Source organism: Mobula birostris, chromosome 2 (genome assembly GCF_030028105.1).
Source record: "Mobula birostris isolate sMobBir1 chromosome 2, sMobBir1.hap1, whole genome shotgun sequence".
Taxonomy (NCBI): Eukaryota; Metazoa; Chordata; class Chondrichthyes; order Myliobatiformes; family Myliobatidae; genus Mobula; species Mobula birostris.
Window position 1 is genome coordinate 86,416,344 of NC_092371.1, and position 21,042 is coordinate 86,437,385.

The following is a 21,042-nucleotide window of genomic DNA, read 5'->3' on the forward strand; positions in this document are numbered from 1 at the left end:
ATAGATGCTGCCTGGCCTGCTGAGTTCCTCCAGCATTTTGTGTGTGTTGCTTGGGTTTTCAACATCTGCAGATTTTCTCTTGTTTGTGATTTAATTAATTTTCCCTTCATTTCTGGTGTAAGCTATATTGTGTGTTTATTGTTCATTGTCACATTGTAAATATCAAGGCTACCCAGTCCTCTGCCACTCTTATCATGATCAGATTTTGCATCAACAGCATGCAGATTAGTGCTCTTTTTGAAACTGTAACTTCTCAACTTTTTCTCTTCCTTGTGCAGTTCACTTATTTTTGTCTGCTCGACATGCTGTTTGTGTGTGTCCTAGTTGGTTGCATTTTCTGCAAGTTTCACCTTTAAATCTGCATATGTGAGCCCCCTGCCACAACGGTAACAAAATTTGCTTGGCCAAATTGGTTTCTGTTTTGATATCACACTTTCGTTCCTGACTTCAACTCAATTGCATCTCTGTCTGTTGTTTACATTGATACAGCAATTTCAACTGCTTTTTAAAATGTGATTTGTGCTTCAGTTAGAAGTTGGTTTTGAATGCTTTCTTGTGAGATTCCACAAACTAAATAATCTCTCCGTGCATCATTAAGCCTATTACCGAACTGATAATGCTCATACAACTTCTTGAATTCACTGATTCTGCTTATGGAACCTAAATATTCTGCAAACACAAAGGTTTCAGTTATACATGTTTCTGTATTATTTTCATATCATCAGCAAAGCTCAGTTCAGCTGGTTTGGTTGGAGTAGTCAAACTTCTAAACAAACTGTATGCTCTTCCATCAGGTACACTCAGCAATACTGACACTCTTTTCTCATCGGCTATTCTGTTTGCTTTAAAATACAGCTTAATTCCCCCAGCAAACAGTATCTAGTTATCTCATGCAATCAAATCCATCTATCCTTCCCATGTAGCTAGCCATTTCTGCTTTTTAAAAATACTTATGATTATCTCATATTTAGTGTTTATGAACCCATTAATTTGTCTATCTTCTGCCTTTATTTTAACTTGACCATTTTGCTGATTTTTTAAAAAAACTTGAATGTCATTTTCTCTTTGTGAAGAAGACAAAAAAACGTGCTGTGCTTCTACAGGTAGGTGGTTGCCTTGGGTTCATTTTAAATCTCACTCATTTCTACTGTTACGTTTTGTAACTCCAGAAATTAATTGAAAGAAAAACATGGAAGAGCTGGGGACACTTGTGTCTAGTTTCATTTTTACTTTTAGTCAGGCACACTCTTATGATGTGGTGGTGTGATGATGTATGCCATTCATGTATTTTTACACTGTTGGCGCGTGGCCAAGTGGTTAAGGCTTCGGTCTAGCAATCTGAAGGTTACTAGTTCGAGCCTCGGCTGAGGCAACGTGTTGTGTCCTTGAGCAAGGCACTTAACCACACATTGCTCTGCAATGACACTGGTGCCAAGCTGTATGGGTCCTAGTGCCCTTCCCTTGGACAACATCGGTGTCATGGAGAGGGGAGACTTGCAGCATGGGCAACTGCCGGTCTCCCATACAACCTTGCCCAGGCCTGCGCCCTGGAAACCTTCCAAGGCGCAAATCCATGGTCTCTTGAGACTAACGGATGCCTACATTACTACATTACTTTTACAATGATGTAATCTGTAATCAATTATTTATACAAACAAGGAATGCTTAATCAAACAATATATTTGCAACATTACTGAAATATTAAATACATAACAGCCGCCATGTATTCTGGCAGCACCATGGCATGGCCACAATGCTCAAGTGAACAACACCACACAACAAAACAACACAGCAAGACAAGCCCTGTTCCTCTCTTCCAACATATATAAGCAGTCCTCCAACCCCAGGACAGGCCGTCTCCGGCTTCCAGTGGACTTGTGGTTCAGAGACACTAGGCTTCAACTTCCCCAGTGAATGAACTCCAGGGCTCCAGCCATTGGGCCTCAACTTCCAGACATCAAATCGACCATCGGGCTTCAATCTTCGGTATCGACCCCAGACCCGCTGATGACAACAATGAAGACCCTGAACTCTAGGTCTCAAACTCTGGACTCTTCGATGACTGGGATCTTGAACACCAGACCCTGTGATGATAGGGACCCGAAACACTGGGATTTGAACTCCAGACTGTCCAGTGACTGGGCCCCTGAACATTAAGCCTTGAACTCCAGACTCTCTGATAGCTGGGACCCTGAACTCTGGGTCTTGAATTCTCTACTCTCTGACAACCGAGATCCCGAACACTAGACCTTGAGCTCTGGACTCTCTGATAATTGGGACCCTGTACACTATGCCTCAAACTCCAGATTTTCCGATGACCAGGACCCTGTACACAGGCCTCGAACTCTGGACTCCCTGATAACCAGGACCCTGTACACTAGGCCTCAAACTCCAGATCTTCCGATGACCAGGACCCTGAACACAGGCCTCGAACTCTGGACTCCCTGATAACCGGGACCCTGTACACTAGGCCTCAAACTCCAGATCTTCCGATGACCAGGACCCTGAACACTGGCCTCGAACTCTGGACTCCCTGATAACCGGGACCCTGTACACTAGGCCTCAAACTCCAGATCTTCCGATGACCAGGACCCTGAACACAGGCCTCGAACTCTGGACTCCCTGATAACCGGGACCCTGTACACTAGGCCTCAAACTCCAGATCTTCCGATGACCAGGACCCTGAACACTGGCCTCGAACTCTGGACTCCCTGATAACCGGGACCCTGTACACTAGGCCTCAAACTCCAGATCTTCCGATGACCAGGACCCTGAACACTGGCCTCGAACTCTGGACTCTCTGTCAACTGAGATCCTGAACGCTAAGCCTCAAACTCTAGACACTCTGCTGACCGGGACATCAAACATTAGCCCTTGAACTCCAGACTCTGATAACCAGAACCCTGAACAGTAGGTCTTGAACTCCAGACTCTCCAATGATGGGGACACCAAACACTAGGCCTTGAACACCAGACTCTCTAATGACCATGACTTGAATATCTTCTGTAAGTATGATCCCCAACACTGAGGCGGTTCATATGCAAGAGACAAGATTTGATGAATAGTGATATCAAAGGGTTAAAAGCTGATCTGAATGTGACGCATTGTCTTTTGTATGAGAGGAAGTGCCTGAGACCCTGTTTCCTGCTGTCTCATTTGATTCTATTTGTAATCCTGCAGATATAATCTTAATGCAGTATGAAAGTGGAAGGTAGCTAGATTCAATGTTGGGTGTAGTTTCACACAGATGTTCGAATTCTGTGTCAGCCTTACTGGTGAGGTGTGATTGTTTGTAACATTTCAGTGGACATCCAGCCCTTGCAAATGTTCCAGTCTCATGCCTGCACAAGTCAGAAATGAAGGGAATGTGGGCATGTCATTCACAGGTGTTAGAACAATGTTGTTTATTTCTCATAGAGTTTAAAACCAGGCCCAATATGGGTGGGGTAAAAGGCTCCCTTGGCAGCAGTTGTCAGAAGAATTGCAGTCTTCAGCACATTCCATGGCTTTAGGATGACTTGAAGGGATTTATACCAACCAGATTATTTGAACATGTAGTCACTAGAGTGGGCACGCTATGTTGACGCCAGAAACATGGCGATACCTGTGGACTGTCTCCTTGGACTATGTCGGTTGTTAACGTAAGCATCACATTTCACCGCATGTTTCAATCTACATGTGACAGCTCACGTTGATAGAGTCATAGAGCACTACAGCATAGATAAGAGCACTTCTCGTCTGTGCTAAACTGTTCTTCTGTCTAGTCCCATCGACTTGCAGCCAAACCATGCCCCTCCCATCCGGGTACTGTACCTATCCAAATTTCTCTTATATGTTGAAATCAAATCCACGTCCACCACTTCCGCTGGCACTCTCACCACCCGCTGAGCAAAGATGTTCCCCTTAAACAGATCTGCTCTACCCCTCATAATTTTGTATACAGTACTGTGCAAAAATCTTGGGCACATATATATAAATAGGGGACATAAGACTTTTGCACAGTACTGTAGTAATTTTAAATATTGCACTGAACTGCTGCCATAAAAAAAAATCATGGCGCATGTGAGTGATGATAAACCTGATTCTGATATGGGTCCCTATGGTGGACTGAGAGTGGGAAGGGGGAAGGGGGCAGGGAGAGGGGAGGGAGCTGGAAGCACCAGAGAGACATTCTGTAATGATCAATAAACCAACTGTTTGGAATCAAATTACATTACTTGGTGTCTCAGGGCTGGGTGTGTCTATAACTACGCCAACCCCACCTTGGTACTTCTTCCCTGTCACCTGTCCCCAACCCTCCTGTGGCACTCCACCCTTGCCATTCCCAGCATCCTTTGCTCCTGCCAGATTTACAAACTGGCTCTCCACTCCACGGTGACAAACACAGTAGTAAATTTGATAATACATCTCCTTTGAACTTTGCAATCAATTGCAGTTCAGAAGAAGTAATTGTTTTGTGAGCTGTCTGGAGGCTGTCACTGCTGGTTGCTGACACCATCTTGTCTGTTTATTTTATCGGTACTCTATTGTTACTTCTTGGGAAATGAATAGTGCTGAGGAGGTTGGTAGCGTTATGGAACATGGAAACGGAGTCTTCCATTCAGCTTGTCCATGCAGACCAGTTTCTCTACCTGGCCTAGTCTCATCTGCCTGCATTCACCCAATATCCCTCTAATGCTTTCCACACCGTCTCTTTCCAACAAGTGGAAATCCTGTCCCTTCTGACCTTAAACCAATCCCCTCCAACTCAAGTAATCAACTTGGTCGATCTGGACGAGTTTGGCTGAAGGACTATTTCTGCACTATCCAACTCAATGTAACAAATGAAGTCGGTAAGATACTGTGACCCAAGGTGGCTCTGGTGACAGGCAGCTAACGAAACTACTGACTATTTTACTAAATATACTTTTTCTATACTATGATCACCGCAGTCCTCAGCCTGTAATTTCCCTTTGGGAGTTGTGCTTTTGAAACATCTGAACGACCTGCGTTTTTGCAACAACCTGAAGGAGTTTGCGAACTGGACTCTCGGGATGCGGGTATGGCTGCGGCAGCCATTGCTGGAGTGGATTTCAGGTGAGACTGAAGTGACATGGGCCGTGCCTGAGAGGGAAAAACAAACTGATGTTTACTTGATTTAAGAACTAAGCCAGATTAAAAACTTTAAGGCATCAAGCCCGAGGGTGAAGGACCAATCAGTGTTCTGCTCACTACTCTGTAAGGCTTCAGCTGCCTCAACACTGAACTGCCTCGACAACCATGACCTGCAGCCATCGGGCTTCGTGTCACCCTGCGCTGAACTGGCTGTGGCCCTGTGATCTCTGTGGTTCATGTCTGTTTATTCTTTGCACAATTTGTTTGTTCTTTGTACATTGGAGGTCTGATGGTCCTTGAGTGGAATTTTTCGTGGATTCTATTGTGTTTCTTTGTTCTTCTACTTGCAAGAAGATGAATCTCAAGGTTGTTTATGGTTTACATACTTTGATAAGAAATGCACTTTGAACTTTGACATAGGAGCAGATTGAGTAGAACACCCTTTGCTCCCGCCAGATTTACAAACCTGCTCTCCATTCCACATTGACAAATATAGTACTGAGCAAAAGCCTTCGGCATCCTAGCTACATATCACTGAATGTGCTCAGACTCTTGCATGGTACTGTACACCCCCAAAACAGATCAAAGGCGCTGTAGAGTTCCATGAAAAATAAATTCAAAGACACAAATGATTGGGTGAATTGTACTGCTTTAATTTTTAGTTAGATGAAGGCAAATGTAAACATTAATGTTCCCTTTTGAACCTTAAGGGGAACACTGAATCCCATCAGTTACTTGGTACAGCTTATAACCAGCCTGAGAATGAAGGAAACAGCACACACCTCATGTAAGTACTGAAAAGAATAGTTTACAAGTTAATAAGTGCTGCTCAACTTTAAACAAGCTGATTGGTACTTTTCCCTTCATAAATAAACCTGAGGTTTTATCCACAATAAATCAGAAAGACAAAGAATTCTTCAATAGAATCATCGCAGAAGCACCTTTTATTCAAAGGAAAGAGTTGAACAAAGTAAGTTCAGAAACACTGGATCAGTTCTAGATGCCCCCCCCCCCCTCCAAAGCACATCAGATCTAGATGGGACCCCCTTCTAAAGCAGCCTTAAGACTTGCTATCAGTGTTGGATTGTCGAGATGAGTAATCATGGTACTCTGCGGCCACGTGGTTTAGGATTTGGCTAGGCGGTGTCTGGCAGCATAAACAATGACACAAGAGATTCTGCAGATTCCAGAGGTTCAGAGTAACACACACAATGAGGAAATTAATAAGTCTATTGAGGAGAATAAACCTGACCTTGGCTCGAAACGTTGACTGTTTATTTATTAGGTGCTAAAACACCAGACTTCTTGATGGAGAGCCAGGGATTATCCAATTTTATAACCATTTTGCTTCGTTTCATATTTCGGACAACCAATAACAACAAGCTTTGACAAAGAGTCAAACAAGAGATTCTGCAGATGCTGGAAATCCAGAGCAACACACACACACACACACACACACACAGAAACAAAATGCTGGAGGAATTCAGCAGATCAGGCAGCATCTATGGAGAGGAATAAACAGTTTACGTTTCAGGCCGAGATCCTTCATCCCTGAGTTGAAATGTTAACTCTGACTACTTTCTTTGAAGTCTGCAAAGATTCTTCATGTCATCTAAAACTTTGAAAAACTTCTAAAGAGGTGCAGTGGAGAGTATACTGACTGATTACATCATGGCCTGGTATGGAAACACCAATGCCCTCGAATGAAAGACCACAAAATGTAGTGGAGACAGCCCAGTCCATCACGGGCAAAGCCCTCCCCACCAATGCGCACATCTTCAAGGAGCGTTGTTCTAGGAAAGCTGCATTCATCGTCTAGGACCCCCACCACTCAGCCATGCCCTCTTTTCACTGCTGCCGCCAGGAAGAAGGTACAGAAACTTCAAGAGCCACACCATCAAATTCAGGAACAGTTGTTACCCCTCAACCATCGGTTCCTGAACCAGAGGGGTTAACTTCACTCACACCATCACTGAACTGTTCCTATAATCTATGGACTCATTTTCAGGGACTTTTCATCTCATGTTCTCAATATTTATTGATTATTATTTATTTTTTTCTTTTTGTATTTGCAGTTTGTTGCCTTTTGCACACTGGTCGGTTGTCTGTCCTGTTGGGCGTGGTCTTTCATTGATTCTATTGTGCTTCTTGTATTTACAGTGAAGACAACAAATCTCAGGGTTGTACATGGTGACATACATGTAGTTTGATAATAAATTTACTTTGAACTTTGAGTATCTTTGTTTTAGATTTCCAGCAATGGCACTTCATTAACTGACAGGACAATGGGTCTGAGACAGCTATAGATACAAAGTCATGGGACGACACTGTACTTATCGTGAATTGGAGAAGGCTGACTTTTGCATCCAGATTTCTGTTGTTATGAGGGAACACTCTGGAGGATTTGAGGGTGAAAACAGCCATCATTTCAGGACTATTTGATGGCTCTGGGCCTTTATTCGCTGGAGTTCAGAAGAATGAGCAGGGTGGGGGGGGGGATTCCTCATTGAAACCTATTGGATATTGGAAGGGCTAGATAGAATGAACATGGGGAGGATGATTACTATAGCGGGGGAGTCTAGGACCAGTGGGTACAGCCTCAGAATAGAATGATGTCGCTTTAGAACAGAGATGAGGAATTTCAACTTTTTAATATACAGTATTTCTGTTTTTGCATGTTTAAAAAAATCTATTCAATATACGTAATTGATTTACTTGTTTATTACTTGTTAATTGTTTATTATTATTATTTTTTCTCTGCTAGATTATGTATTGCATTGAACTGCTGCTGCTAAGTTAACAAATTTCACATCACGTGCCGGTGATTATAGACCTGATTCTGATTTCTTTAAGCAAGGGGGGCGAATCTGTGGAATTCATTGCCACAGACAGCTGAAGGGCTGAAATTGAGTATATTTAAAGCAGAGGCTGATCGGTTCTTGATGTGTCAGGGCGTCACAGGTTACGGGTAGAAGGCAGGATAATGGGGTTGAGAGGAAATTGAATCAGCCATGATGGAATGGCAGAGTGAACTCGATGGGTTGAATAGCCTGTCCTGCTCCTGTGTCTTAGGGTCACACACTGGAGTCTTTATTCAGACACATTAAATGTTGGTAAACCATTGAGACTGAGATTTGGAATGGCATTTTAAATCACTTGGGGAGTTCCAGCTTCTCTTGTAATGGGGCACCTTGGTGCAGGAAGTAAATTTGTCCTTTTTAATACCACAATTGTAAATCTGTCCTTTTTAATACCACATTTGTAAATCTGTCCTTTTTAATACCACAATTACTCTGTAATGTCCCTTCCCTCACTCACTGTGTGGCTACAGATGAAATCCTGAAAGGACATTGAATATTCCACAGTGGAAAGGCATGATGGCTTCACTAGAAGTTGCCTTGGGCAATGGACATTAAAGCCAAGGCAAAGGGAGAAAACACTACAAGCGGTCAGCGTCATTTTCTGATAGTGTTGCTTGATATTTTGGCCAGCAGCCGTAGAGGGCTTGTTGGCAATGCTGATAAATCTATGTGGATTGGAAGTTAGAACTGCCCATTTTTTTTACACAGGGAGTGGTGGGTGTGTGGGACACAACACTAGCGGTGGTGGTCAAGACAAATACATTAGGGATATTTAATAAATTCTTAGATAGGCACATAGATGATTGAAAAGTGGAGGATTTGTGGGAGGGAAGGGTTTATTTATTTGTTTGAAATACAGTGGAGAATAGGCCCTTCTGGGCCTTCGAGCCACCCTTGACAACCCTGATTTAATCCTAACCTAATCACAGGCCAATTTACAATGACCAATTAACCGACCTAGTAGTGCCTTGGACTGCGGGAGGGCATGGGCACACCCAGAGAAAACCGACGTGTTCCAGGAGGATGTACACAGAATGCTGGCCTGAACTGTGAACTCTGTTGCTCCGAGCTGCAATATGTTGCTCTAACTGCTACGTGGGTGTGGCACCCTGGATTAGATTGATTTTAGAGTAGGGTAGAAGCTCAGCACAACCTTGTGGACTGAAGGGCCTGGACTGTGCTGTAATATTCAATGATCTATGTTCCTACATGTAGTATAGGACAAGGAAGGGATATAATGGAGGCTGCATCATGTTTCTCTTGGTTTTCCAAACATCATCTGTAATCACATGGATTGACTGGGGAGGAGGAAGCGAGACAGGAGATTGCAGGCTATTCAACCCTTCTATGTTGTTCTATAACTTGATGTGACCAGGACTAATCTGTGACTCTGTGTGTGCGCATGTGAGTAAATGTGATTGGCTATTGTTTTGTTGTATGTTGGCTGCGTGTTGTTCTGCTGAACATGTTGGATACGTTATGTTGGCTCTGGAATGTGTGGCAACTCTTACTGGCTGTCCTCAGCCCATCCTAAATTGTTAATCCAAATGACACATTTCGCTGTATGTTTCGATGTACATGTAATAAATAAATCTAATATAATCAAAACTGCCTTTTTCTACATCCTTTAATACATCCAGTTAACTTACCTAAAATTTAAAATCTAACAATTTCACATGGCATTTACTGCTGTTTGTAGGAGAGTTGCAAATTTCCCCTCACACTTTGCATAGAAGAGTTTCTTCATTGTTAAAAGGCCTGGCTTTACTTTTGCTCCCTACTCCAGGGGAAATAATTCCTCACTATTGATTTAATACCTTCAAGAGGACCACAGCCTTGCCACACGGTTTGGAGGCTTGCTTCTCAATGACCTGGAGAGCTATGTTGACTGGAGTCAGGGCTTTATGCTTTGGTTCTTGGTAGGGTCACCCATGCCAAACAGGTCAAAGGGTAGAGGTCAGACTAAGAGTAGTCCACCGGTCCTCCAGGTTCAGAGGTTCAACTCAGGGCTAACAACCCTGACTGGTTAAAAAAAAATTGTTATGGAAACAGCAATGAAGAATCCTTCTGCATCTGTGTGTGACAGTATGGACAGACAGAGATAAAGGGCCTTCAGTGCTTCCCTAAATGCCAGTGGCACAATGGGTAGTAATAAGAATATAATCAATTTAACAGGTCTTCAAATGCCTTGAAAACTTTTTTCATCGAATCACTGAAATTCACAGTTAATGGGTTTGCTGAACTTGGAGAGGGTGAGTGGAAGAGGACGGTTGATACTTGCATCCAGAAGGAATAGAAATGGGTAAAATCTTGTCTGTGCCAGGCGCATGAGTATAAATATTAATCCATCAATTTTTGCTCTTCACTCTTCCTTATGTCAAGTATAAACTGAAACTCTGAGCTATTAATTTAAAATTAAAAAAAAACACTACTATCTACTAAAAGCTATATCCACAACGGAAAGGGGCACAAGTAAAGATGAGGCGTTTTCGCTCAGCTGGACAGCAGGGTCCCCTTATCTTGGCACATTGACTTGTGTATCATCATATTCTATAAGATGCAGATCTGTTGCATGCAGTTATCTTCATTGGAAGGTTGAAAGTTGCTCAGTTTTAACCAGGCTTTCGTTTGACTGGTCTTAGTCTCTCACACCAGCCCGCTGTGGGCTGGCACAGAAAGAAATGGTGCAGAGGAACAGCATTTGCCCCCTGGACAATCCTTCAGAACTGGCCCGCCGTGCTGGGGTCACACTGCAAGAGGCGGACGATAGATGGATCTTTCTTCGCACCGTTAATGAACTCTTCCAGAGAGAGCCTTCCTGGTAAAACCAATAGAGGACAAGTAAGAATCTTCAGGAACAGAGAAAGAATAAAGGATCAACTTTATTCATCAGTCTACACCCAGTGGCTACTTTATTAGGGACACCTGTACACCTACTCGTTAATGCAAATATCTAATCAGCCAATCATATGGCAGCAACTCTATACATAAAAGCATGCAGACAGGGTCAAGAGGTTCAGTTGTTGTTCAGACCAAACATCAGAATGGGAAGAAATGTTTTCTAAATGACTTTGACTGTGGAATGATTGTTGGTGCCAGATGGGGTGATCTGAGTGACTTTGGCTGTGGAATAATTGTTGGTGCCAGATGGGGGTGATCTGAGTGACTTTAACTGGAATAATTGTTGCTGCCAGATGGGGTGATCTGAGTGACTTTGACTGTGAAATAATTGTTGGTGCCAGATGGGGTGATCTGACTGACTTTAACTGGAATAATTGTTGGTGCCAGATGGGGTGATCTGAGTGACTTTGACTGTGGAATGATTGTTGGTGCCAGATGAGGTGATCTGAGTGACTTTGACTGTGGAATGATTGTTGGTGCCAGATGGGGTGCTCTGAGTGACTTTGACCGTGGAATAATTGTTGGTGCCAGTTGGGGTGATCTGAGTGACTTTGACTGTGGAATATTTGTTGGTGCCAGACAGGTAGATGGGTGCCTGATTCTGCTCCTATATCTTATGAGGAGGTTTGAGTATCTCAGAAACTGCTGATCTCCTGGGATTTTCACTCACAACTGTCCCCAGAGTTTACAGAGAGAGTGTGAAAAACAAAAAAACATCTAGTTCCATGGGTGAAAATGCCTTGTTAATGAGAGAGGTCAGAGGAGAATGGTTCAAGCTGACAGGAAGGTGACAGTAACTCAAATAACCATGTGTTACAACAGTGATGAGCAGAAGAGCATCTCTGCATGCACAACACATCAAACTTTGACAACAGCAGTAGACTGTACCAGGTTCCACTCCTGTACCTAATAAAGTGGCCACTGAACGTACATATTAGGAATTTGCCGTGGTGCGTTGGTGCGACATGCAATGAAAATCAGCAACACTCAACAATGATAAAGAATAAAAAATAAAGTTAGAAATTAAAGTACAGACATGGAACAAAATATGCATAAACACATAAATACCAGTGTGTATTTAAAGAGTAAACAGCATGACATAAAGTGGTTTAAAGTGTTTACAGTGCAGTGACAGGGGTAATAGATAGAGGGTGTAGGAGTGTAGAAAGATCACATAAGTACATCAGAGCATAAGAAATTGTGACCTGAATATGATTTTCATGAGGGTGTCAAGGGGGGTCAGCTATGATCTTTCTGAATGGTGGAGGGGTCTACACTTATTTCTTGTGTTTCTGCTTACCTTGTGAACCTGCCTATCTTTTTAATCAGGTCATGACCGACCCTACATCTCAACTTCACTTTCCTGCCCAATCCCACTTCCCTCGATTCTGATAGATTTCTACAATCTATTGATCTCACTGTGAAGAAACCCATAATCTGAGCTTTCGCGGTTCTCAGGAAAGAGGCCCGATGTCTGCGAGTCTGGGCCAGGGACTGGGAGGCTGGAGGCCTGCAGGTGGCCTGTGCAGGGTTTGAGGTCTGTCTGTGTGGGTGCGGGGAAGCAAAGGGTTGTTGACTCTGTTGTTCTGCTGAACATGGTGGCAGGCAATGTTGGTACCAGAATGTCACTAGTGGGCTCCTTGGGAGTGTTGGTTGTTAACACAAATGACACATTTCACTGTATGTTCTGATGTGTATGCAATAAATAAATCTGAATCTAGAGTCTTGGAAAAGCCTGCCACTGGCATTTTTAAATTTCATCCCATCACCTTAAACCTATGCTCCCTTTAGTCCTATACCCCCATGTCCTGGATAAAAGACTGTCCATCCTCTTTACTGCATACCTGCGGTCTAGCTTTTTGTATTCATGCAAATCTTTCTGAAAATACATTTGGTTAAGTGAGTTTAGTCCACCAATCAATCATTTCCTGGTTTATCTGACTTTAGATGTTTGGAGGAAAAGATAGGGAGTTGTCATAGGTAGAGGTGTGGACTGTGCTGCCAGAGGCGGTGGTAGAGGCAGATACATTAGGGACCATTTAAGAGACTCTTGGATAGAAGGATGATAGAAAAATGGAGCACTATGTGGGAAGGAAGAGTTAGCTTGATCTTAGAGTAGGTAAAAAGGTTGGCACCACATTGTGGGCTGCACTGTGCTGTAGTGGACTATGTTCTATCAGAAACTGGAGTAATATTTGTATACAGAAACAACTGAGGGACTGCATGGACAGTCCAGGTTAAGGAGAGTAATTGGAAGACTCCCTCCAAGAGCTAGCACATGGGTGATGGGCCGAGTGCCCTCTTTCAGCACAAGTCTCCGCACAAGCCACCACAGGTTGGCTGCACTTACCGTCTGCATTGGTATCCATCTGTCGGAAGATCTTCTCTGTTCTTTTCTCTGGCGTAGCTTCATCATCTGACAACTTCATCACCGAAGACACCATCTTGTAGATTGCCTGTCGGTATGCAGGGTCTCTGGGTTACAGATATGAATCTGACTGGTGAGGCACAGCCTCTCATTCAAACCACCCACAGGGGTTTGGTTAGAAACAGGTTCCACTCCTGACATTGGAGTCTCCAGCCAGAGTTTTAGATCAGTCCCTCCTGATCCCTGATCATACAATCCTCTGATACTGTATCTCATTACCTGTCTTCTGCAGTATTTATTTACTTATTTTGTAACTTACAGTAATTGTTATTCCCCGCACCGTACTGCCACCATGTAACAAGGTATGGTAGTGTAATGTTTAACATAACACTATTACAGCACCATTGGTTCCAAGATTGTCAAGCCGAGGAGTGGTAGTGGGGACAAGCTCCCACTACCTAAAAGTGCTCCTCATGGCATGTGCCACAAATAGCCTCTGACAACCAAGTCCAACTCCTGGCCTTCTCGTGTGGCTTAGCCCCTAAGCCCGGTGGAACTGTTTCCACTGACAGGAGAAGGGGCGGAGGCGGGTCCTGGAGCCTTAAAACCAGTGCTTTGTGTAGATCAAGGGTCGGCAGCCTTTTTGCCTCTGTGGGCCGGATCACGTAGTAATGAGCAGACGGTGGGCCAGATAAATGCCATAAAAAACTTGAAATACAGTAATTATCTATTTAAGTACATCTAGTTATGTTTTGCCTCAAATTAATGAATAACACATGCTAGAAAATCATTTGTGCTTAACCAAGGATGCCAATTAGTAATCAAAGGACTCAGTTTAGTTGTAATTTATTTAAATCAAGGCATCTTTTGAATCTATTAAAAGGACACAAAGAATCTTTAAACATAAAATGTATGAACATGATGCATTGAATGGTGGTAAATTAAGTATAATAAAAAAGTAAATTTTAATGCTCTGGTTAGGCCACACTTGGAGTACTGTGTCCAGTTCTGGTCGCCTCACTATAGGAAGGGTGTGGAAGCATTGGAAAGGCTACAGAGGAGATTTACCAGGATGCTGCCTGGTTTAGAGAGTATGCATTATGATCAGAGATTAAGGGAGTTAGGGCTTTACTCTTTGGAGAGAAGGAGGATGAGAGGAGACATGACAGAGGTGTACAAAATATTAGGAGGAATAGATAGAGTGGATAGCCAGCGCCTCTTCCCCAGGGCACCACTGCTCAATACAAGAGGACATGGCTTTAAGATAAGGGGTGGGAAATTCAAGGGGGATATTAGAGGAAGGTTTTTTACTCAGGGAGTGGTTGGTGCGTGGAATGCACTGCCTGAGTCAGTGGTGGAGGCAGATACACTAGTGAAGTTTAGGAGACTACTAGACAGGTACATGGAGGAATTTAAGGTGGGGGCTTATATGGGAGGCAGGGTTTGAGGGTCGGCACAACATTGTGGTCTGAAGGGCCTGTACTGTGCTGTACAATTTTATGTTCTAATGCAAACAGTGGATAAATCAATGTGAAACTTGATGCTGTTTGTTGCTTGAAAGCTTCTCAATATTGGGTGTCAGACTTGTTGATGCCAAGAGCAAGGCATTATCCAGATGGGCATCAGCCAATCTTGTTCTCAAATGGTTCTTGGTGTGCTTCAGTTTTGAAAATAATTGCTCACACAGATAAGTGCTGCCAAACAATGATGCCATCTTTTTTGCATGGTCCACTAAGTTAGGATACTTCCCACTTGGATGAATATATTTTCCATAGAAGTCAAGCACTAACACATCTTCAGAATGAAATTTCGATCTCAATATGTCGTCACACTGCATCTCAATCAATTCCACTTGAAAAATTTCTGATGCAGTGTCCACTTCCACATCAAACGGAGTAGCAAACAACTTGAACTCATTTGCACATAAGTGAAAAATCAGCAAAACGAGATGAAAACTTTTTTCTCAATTCTTGGACCATATTCACAAAAATGCCTGGATCTTGTGCTTTACTTTTTTGAAAAGTGGGAAAATGTGCACAGTTTCCTTTTTGAAGCTGGTATTCCCATAACTGCAGCTTCTTTCAAAGGCCACAATATGACCATACATCTCATGTGTCAGCTGATTTTTTTCCTTGAAGTTGTAAATTCAAGTTACTTAAATGAGATGTAATGTCCACAAGAAATGCCAAGGTTGCAAGCCAATCAGGATCACGAAAATGTGAAGCAACCTCATTTTTGCTTTCAAGGAATATTGCCACCTCTTCATGCAATGCAAATACTCTTTCCAGCATTGACCCTCGGCTAAGCCAGCGTACATTCCAGATATAAGCCAGGTCCCCATATTCTGCCTCCGTATCCAACAAAAACTGCTGAAACTGGCGATAATTCAATCCATGAGATAGGATCAGATTCACTGCCTTCACAATGATGTCCATAACATCATTTAATTTCAAAGACTTGGCCCATAATGCCTCTTGATGGATAATGCAATGAATTTTAACCAGTTTCTGTGATTTCAAGGTTTTCCACTTGTCCTTGCAGCAATGCGATGATGCCTTTTTTCTGTCCCACCATTGCTGGTGCCCCATCAGTTGTGATGCCAACTAGCTTTGACATATTAAGTTCCATTTCTGACATCTGGATGTTCAGCGTGGATTTCTTGTTAAAACATAATGACGCTGTTTCTGTTTACAAATTTAAACGATCCCATTTGAAAATCCGTGCGTGCACGGAGAGTATCTAATACGTATTAACAAGGTAGTCTGCCTTCCCGTCATTCGTATATACCAGTGTTTGGTTTGGAACAAAACGGAACCTGGGGCCGGTGTAACAAGACGCCATGCATGTCCATCAGTGTGGTCTTGTGAAAGACTCAGAATAAGGAAAAATTGCTCCTGGGCCGGATAAGCATAGTATCCCAATATTTGCTCGTGGGACAGTCAAAATACCTTCACAGGCCAGATCTGGCCCGCGGGTCGTAGGTTGCCGACCCCGGGGTAGATGGAGCTTGTCAGTCTGGGAAGGCAGTCCATCGAAGAGAGAGAAAATGCTGATTTCAAACCTCAGCTGCCTTGCGGCCATACCCACTCATGGGAAAGGCTTCGGGAGTAAACCCTGAGGACAAATCCGGAGCTGGAGTCCCTAAGGCAGTCCGACTTTGCCTTCAACCTCGTTCTGGCAACTCCTGCGATGACACTGGTACCAAGCTGTATCAGCCCCTGCCCTTCCCTTGGACAACATTGATGTCGTGGAGAGGGGAGACTTGCTGCATGGGCAACTGCCGGTCTTCCATACAACCTTGCCCAGGCCTGCGCCCTGGAGAGGACACTCCAGTGTCGCCTCACCGCGACGGCACAGAGACTTTCCAGGCGCAGATCCACAGCCTCACAAGACTAACGGATGCCACCAGTACAGCACCAATGATCCGGGTTCATTTCCCGCTGCTGTCTGTAAGGAGTTAGTACATTCTCCCCGTGTCCACGTGGGTGCTCTCGTTTCCTCCCACATTCCAAAACCGTACAGGTCAGTGGGTTAATTGTTCACACGGGTGGAATTGGGCAGCGAGGGCTCGTTAGGCCAGAAAGACTTGGTACTGTGCTCTATCTTCAAATAAATAACTAATTTCACAACATATGTCGGTGCTAATAAACGCAACTCTGATTGGAGAGCCCAAACTTAAATACTCTTGATTGAAATCAGCGAAGGCCCAGGGACTTATAGAACAGTTCCACAGAGCCATACCTTCTCCTCAAGGAGCTCCCGCTGTCCCAAACGAGGGACAGACCAGGGCTAGGGTGGTGTGTGTGCAGCCACCCTCCACCGGGAACTTCTTGAAAGTATAATTTTATTGAAATAAACTTCAATGTGCCTGGAATTAAAGATAATAGGGGGATGTCAGAGGTAGTTCTTTAAACAGAGTGGTGAAAAATGCCGCCAGGGCTGGTGGTTGAGGCAGGTACATTACGGGCATTTAAGAAACTCTTAAGTAGACAGAGATGGAAAAATGGAAGGATCCATAGGAGGGACCTACAAGAGGACACAACCTTGTCGTGGTTTGGAGGTCTGTGTGCCTCAATGACTCAGAGAACCATGTTGGCTCTTGGTAGAGTCACCCATGCCAAACAGGTCAAAGGGTAGAAGCCAAATGAAGAGTCATTCACTGGTCCTCCCAGTTTGGGAGTTCAGCTCAGGGCCAACATCGCTGACTGGTCAAACAAACTGTTACAGAAACAGCAATGAAGGACCTGTCCAAGGGCAGGGAGAGAGGGAGGACCTTCAGTGCTGTCCAGGTGCCAATGGTGTAATGAGCAGTAAGTAATGTAGGAGGGAAGAGCTACACTGATCTTAACTCAACATTGCGGGCCAAAGTGTCTCTACTGTGCTGTGCTCTGTATAATCCATTCTCAATTATTTCAACATAAGCAACAGGAACAGGAGCAGAATCAGGCCATTTGGCCCATTGCATCTGCCATTTCCCTGGTAAGAAACAATGGGTCAGATCTCCCAGAGGATATTTTCCAAAGGCATAGATCAAAAGCTTTAAAAAAAAGACGGCTATGGGTAACCTAGGTAATTTCTAAAGTAAGTACATGTTCAGCACAGCTTTGTGGGCCAAAGGGCCTGTATTGTGCTGTAGGTTTTCTACGTTTCTATGTAAGATTTTCTGACATATGTCTGTGATAATAAATCCGATTCTGAATTTTAATTATGAAACTAATTTAACCTTTTTTAAAATCTTCATATCATCTTCAGCACATCACGGAAACCAGCCTCCTCTCCATGGACTCTGTCTGTGCTTCTTGGTAAATTAGACAGCGTAATCAAAGAGCCCTACGCACCCAGACATTCTCTCTTCTCCCCTCTCCCATTAGGCAGAAGATATAGAAGCCTGAAAACATGTAACATCAAGCTCAGGGACCGCTTCTACCCCGCTGTTATAAGACAATCAAATGGTCCTCTAGTATAGAGGTTCTCAACCTGAGGTACATGGACCTCTCAGTTAATGGTAGGGGTCCATGGCATAAAAAAGTTAGGCAACCCCTCCTCTAGTATGATAAAATGGACATGACCTCACAATCTACCTCAGTATGGCCTTGCACCTCATTGTTCGCCTCCACTCCACTTTCTCTGTAACTGCAACACTTTATTCTGCATTCTGTTATTGTTGTCCCTTGTTCTGCCTCAACGTGATGAAATGATCAGTATGGACAGAATGCAAGACAAAGTCTTTTCACTGTGCCTCAGTACATGTGCCAATAATAAGCCAATTTACCACCCAGTCCATTGTTCCTAAGGACTGGGTCACCCATTGGTCCCAATCCCTCTTCTCTTTCCCCTCAGAGCCCAATTTCATTTGATGTTGGATTTTCCTCTCCTGCCCCTCCCCCTCCCAGCACAGCATCTACAATAGCAGAGGCAACGACCAGATACTCATCACCCCTCTGGCTCACAGTGGTCTAACTGCCACCTGGAACCAGCCCTTCAGAGGTACAGCCAACGCAAGCAGTGGCCTGCCTCCTCCTCAGACTGGACTGGGAGAAAATTGGGAATTCACGCAAACTATTCCGAAAGGACGCAGCGCAGCAAAAAAAGGCTCCGGATGACAAGTTTGGGGGAATTCAAAGCATACCTGAACGATTTCCAGCATTTCTGCCTTGCTGATGTAGCCATTCCCATCGACGTCGTACATGTTAAAGGCCCACTTCAGCTTCTGCTCCAGACCTCCTCGGGAGGTGACGCTCAGCGCAATGATGAACTCGCGGAAGTCTATCGTGCCGTCCCCATTGGCATCGAAGGTACGGAAGACGTGCTCTGCAAACCGCGAGGCATCACCATAAGGGAAGAAGTTGCCGTAAAGTTTCTTGAACTCGTCTATGGTCAGGTAGCCACTGGGGCAATCCTTCACAAATCCCTTGTACCATTCCTGGATCTCGTTCTCTGTGAACTCTGTGTTCTCCCGCAAGTCCTGCAGCACCTCAGGACGCAGTTTGCTGTTGTGTTTCCCCATCTTTGTCTTGTCTCCTGACAGATACGAAGACAGAAAGAATAATAGTGAGAAGGAAAGAATGGGGGTGGCATTTGAGCAAAGCACAGTGACCAGGGTTCAATTCCCACCGCTGTCCAAAAGGTGTTTACACATTCTCCCCGTAGCTGCGCAAGTTTCCTCTGGGTGAACACAAAACAGTACAGGCCCTTCGGCCCACAATGTTGTACCAACCTTTCAACCCACTCCAAGATCAATCCAATCCTTCCTTCCTACATCACCCTCCTTTACTCTATTGTCCATGTGCTTTGTGACGAGAATACACATAAAATTAAGATGTTTGCTGGCCTGGGTTAGCATCAGTGGCATCAGCAGTTGGTCTGCCACCTGTCCTCAGGGGGAAGGAGAGATAAGGAACATGAAGCAGCATGTGGAGGTGTTAATGAAGGAGCCATCAGTCTGGGTATTGCCAAGATCGGCTCCCCCTTTGAACCCTGAACTGTTTGAAGTGATGGACAGGCGATCTGGAGATGTGTAATGAAGGGACGGGAGAGAGAGAGCTGTCTGGAGCGGCTCCCCCTTTGAACCCTGAACTGTCTGAAGTGATGGACAGGCGATACCCCAGCAGGGGGATAAAAAGGGACAGGTTCGCTAAGGCAGGACACACACGACACTCGAGGTAACGAGACCCTGGAAGCGGTGCGCCTCTCACAAGTCGGTGAGAAGCTCTTGGACGGCTGAGCGGGGGATCAGCCTTAAACGCACAGGGTGGAAAGGTACGATCAGCGGGAATCCGCTGTGTGTCCACCCTCGCTTGGGCGCCGGGTTCACTGCAGAGGATCGACCGCATCTGGAGGAGGGGTCACAGTCGGTGACCTCAGGTGACATCACCAAGGACTCGCCCGAAAGCTGCTTGTGAGCCATATCGCCGGTCTGTGAGTGGAAGCCGTGTCTGAATGATCAGTCGTTCCCGTTCTCTCTCTCTCCCTCCCCCCACGTTGTCCATCGCCATGGCAACGATTACTGCGAACTGAACTAAATTGGACTGAACTTTTGTGTCACTTTGAAATTTGGTCATTTACCCCTAGACAACGATAGAGCTTGATTGATGCTGTTATCTTAATTCCGTGCACATGTGTGGTTATCATTGCTGAACTGTTGCATTTATTATCCTTTCGATTACTGTGTTGCTTGTTTCTTTAATAAAACTTTCTTAGTTCTAGTAATCCAGACTCCAACTGAGTGATCCATTTCTGCTGGTTTGGCAACCCAGTTACGGGGTACGTAACATAAGTGGGGTTCTCGTCCGGGATTTTGAACGCTAAATTTGGGACGGAGTAAATTGGTTGGGTTAAAATTCCCGAAAGAAAGAAAAGACAAACAGCAGAAATGGAGGCTGAGGAATTTATAAAGGCGCCGACCTTGGAGGCATTAGAGGATGCCAGGAAATCGGAATTGGTAGCTGTGGCCAAACGGTTGAATCTTGCTAAGGTGAAGTCGACAATGAGGAGAGAGGAGATACACAGAGCTATTGTAGAGCACTATGTATCTAAAGGTGTGTTTCCCCAAGGCGAGCTGGGAGTGGTGTCCATTGAAAAACCTGCTGGAGACGCGGTACAGGTACAGCTTGAAAAACTGAGACTCGAGCACGAGTTCCGGGTACGACAGTTGGAGCGAGAAGAGAAGGAGAGAGAGAGAGAGAAAGACAGTTGGAGAGAGAAGAGAAAGAGAGGGACAGACAGTTGGAGAGAGAGGAGAAAGAGAGGGACAGACAGTTGGAGAGAGAAGAGAAAGAGAGGGACAGACAGTTGGAGAGAGAAGAGAAAGAGAGGGAC

General features: G+C 44.4%; 1 protein-coding gene across 4 annotated transcripts in view; it reads right to left on the reverse strand.

The window, feature by feature from the left end:
• Nucleotides 1-9,564: 9,564 nt before the first annotated feature.
• Nucleotides 9,565-21,042, reverse strand: part of LOC140188337 (neurocalcin-delta-like) — a 66,189-nt gene continuing 54,711 nt past the window's right edge. For all 4 annotated transcript variants that reach the window (XM_072244517.1, XM_072244502.1, XM_072244510.1 and 1 more), the window contains 3 exons: nt 18,854-19,245; nt 13,207-13,312; nt 9,565-10,773 (listed from right to left, as the gene is read on the reverse strand). In XM_072244517.1, coding sequence (XP_072100618.1) covers nt 10,676-10,773; nt 13,207-13,312; nt 18,854-19,231 — 582 coding nt within the window. In that variant the 5' untranslated portion in view covers nt 19,232-19,245 and the 3' untranslated portion in view covers nt 9,565-10,675. The remainder of the gene's footprint in view (nt 10,774-13,206; nt 13,313-18,853; nt 19,246-21,042) is intronic.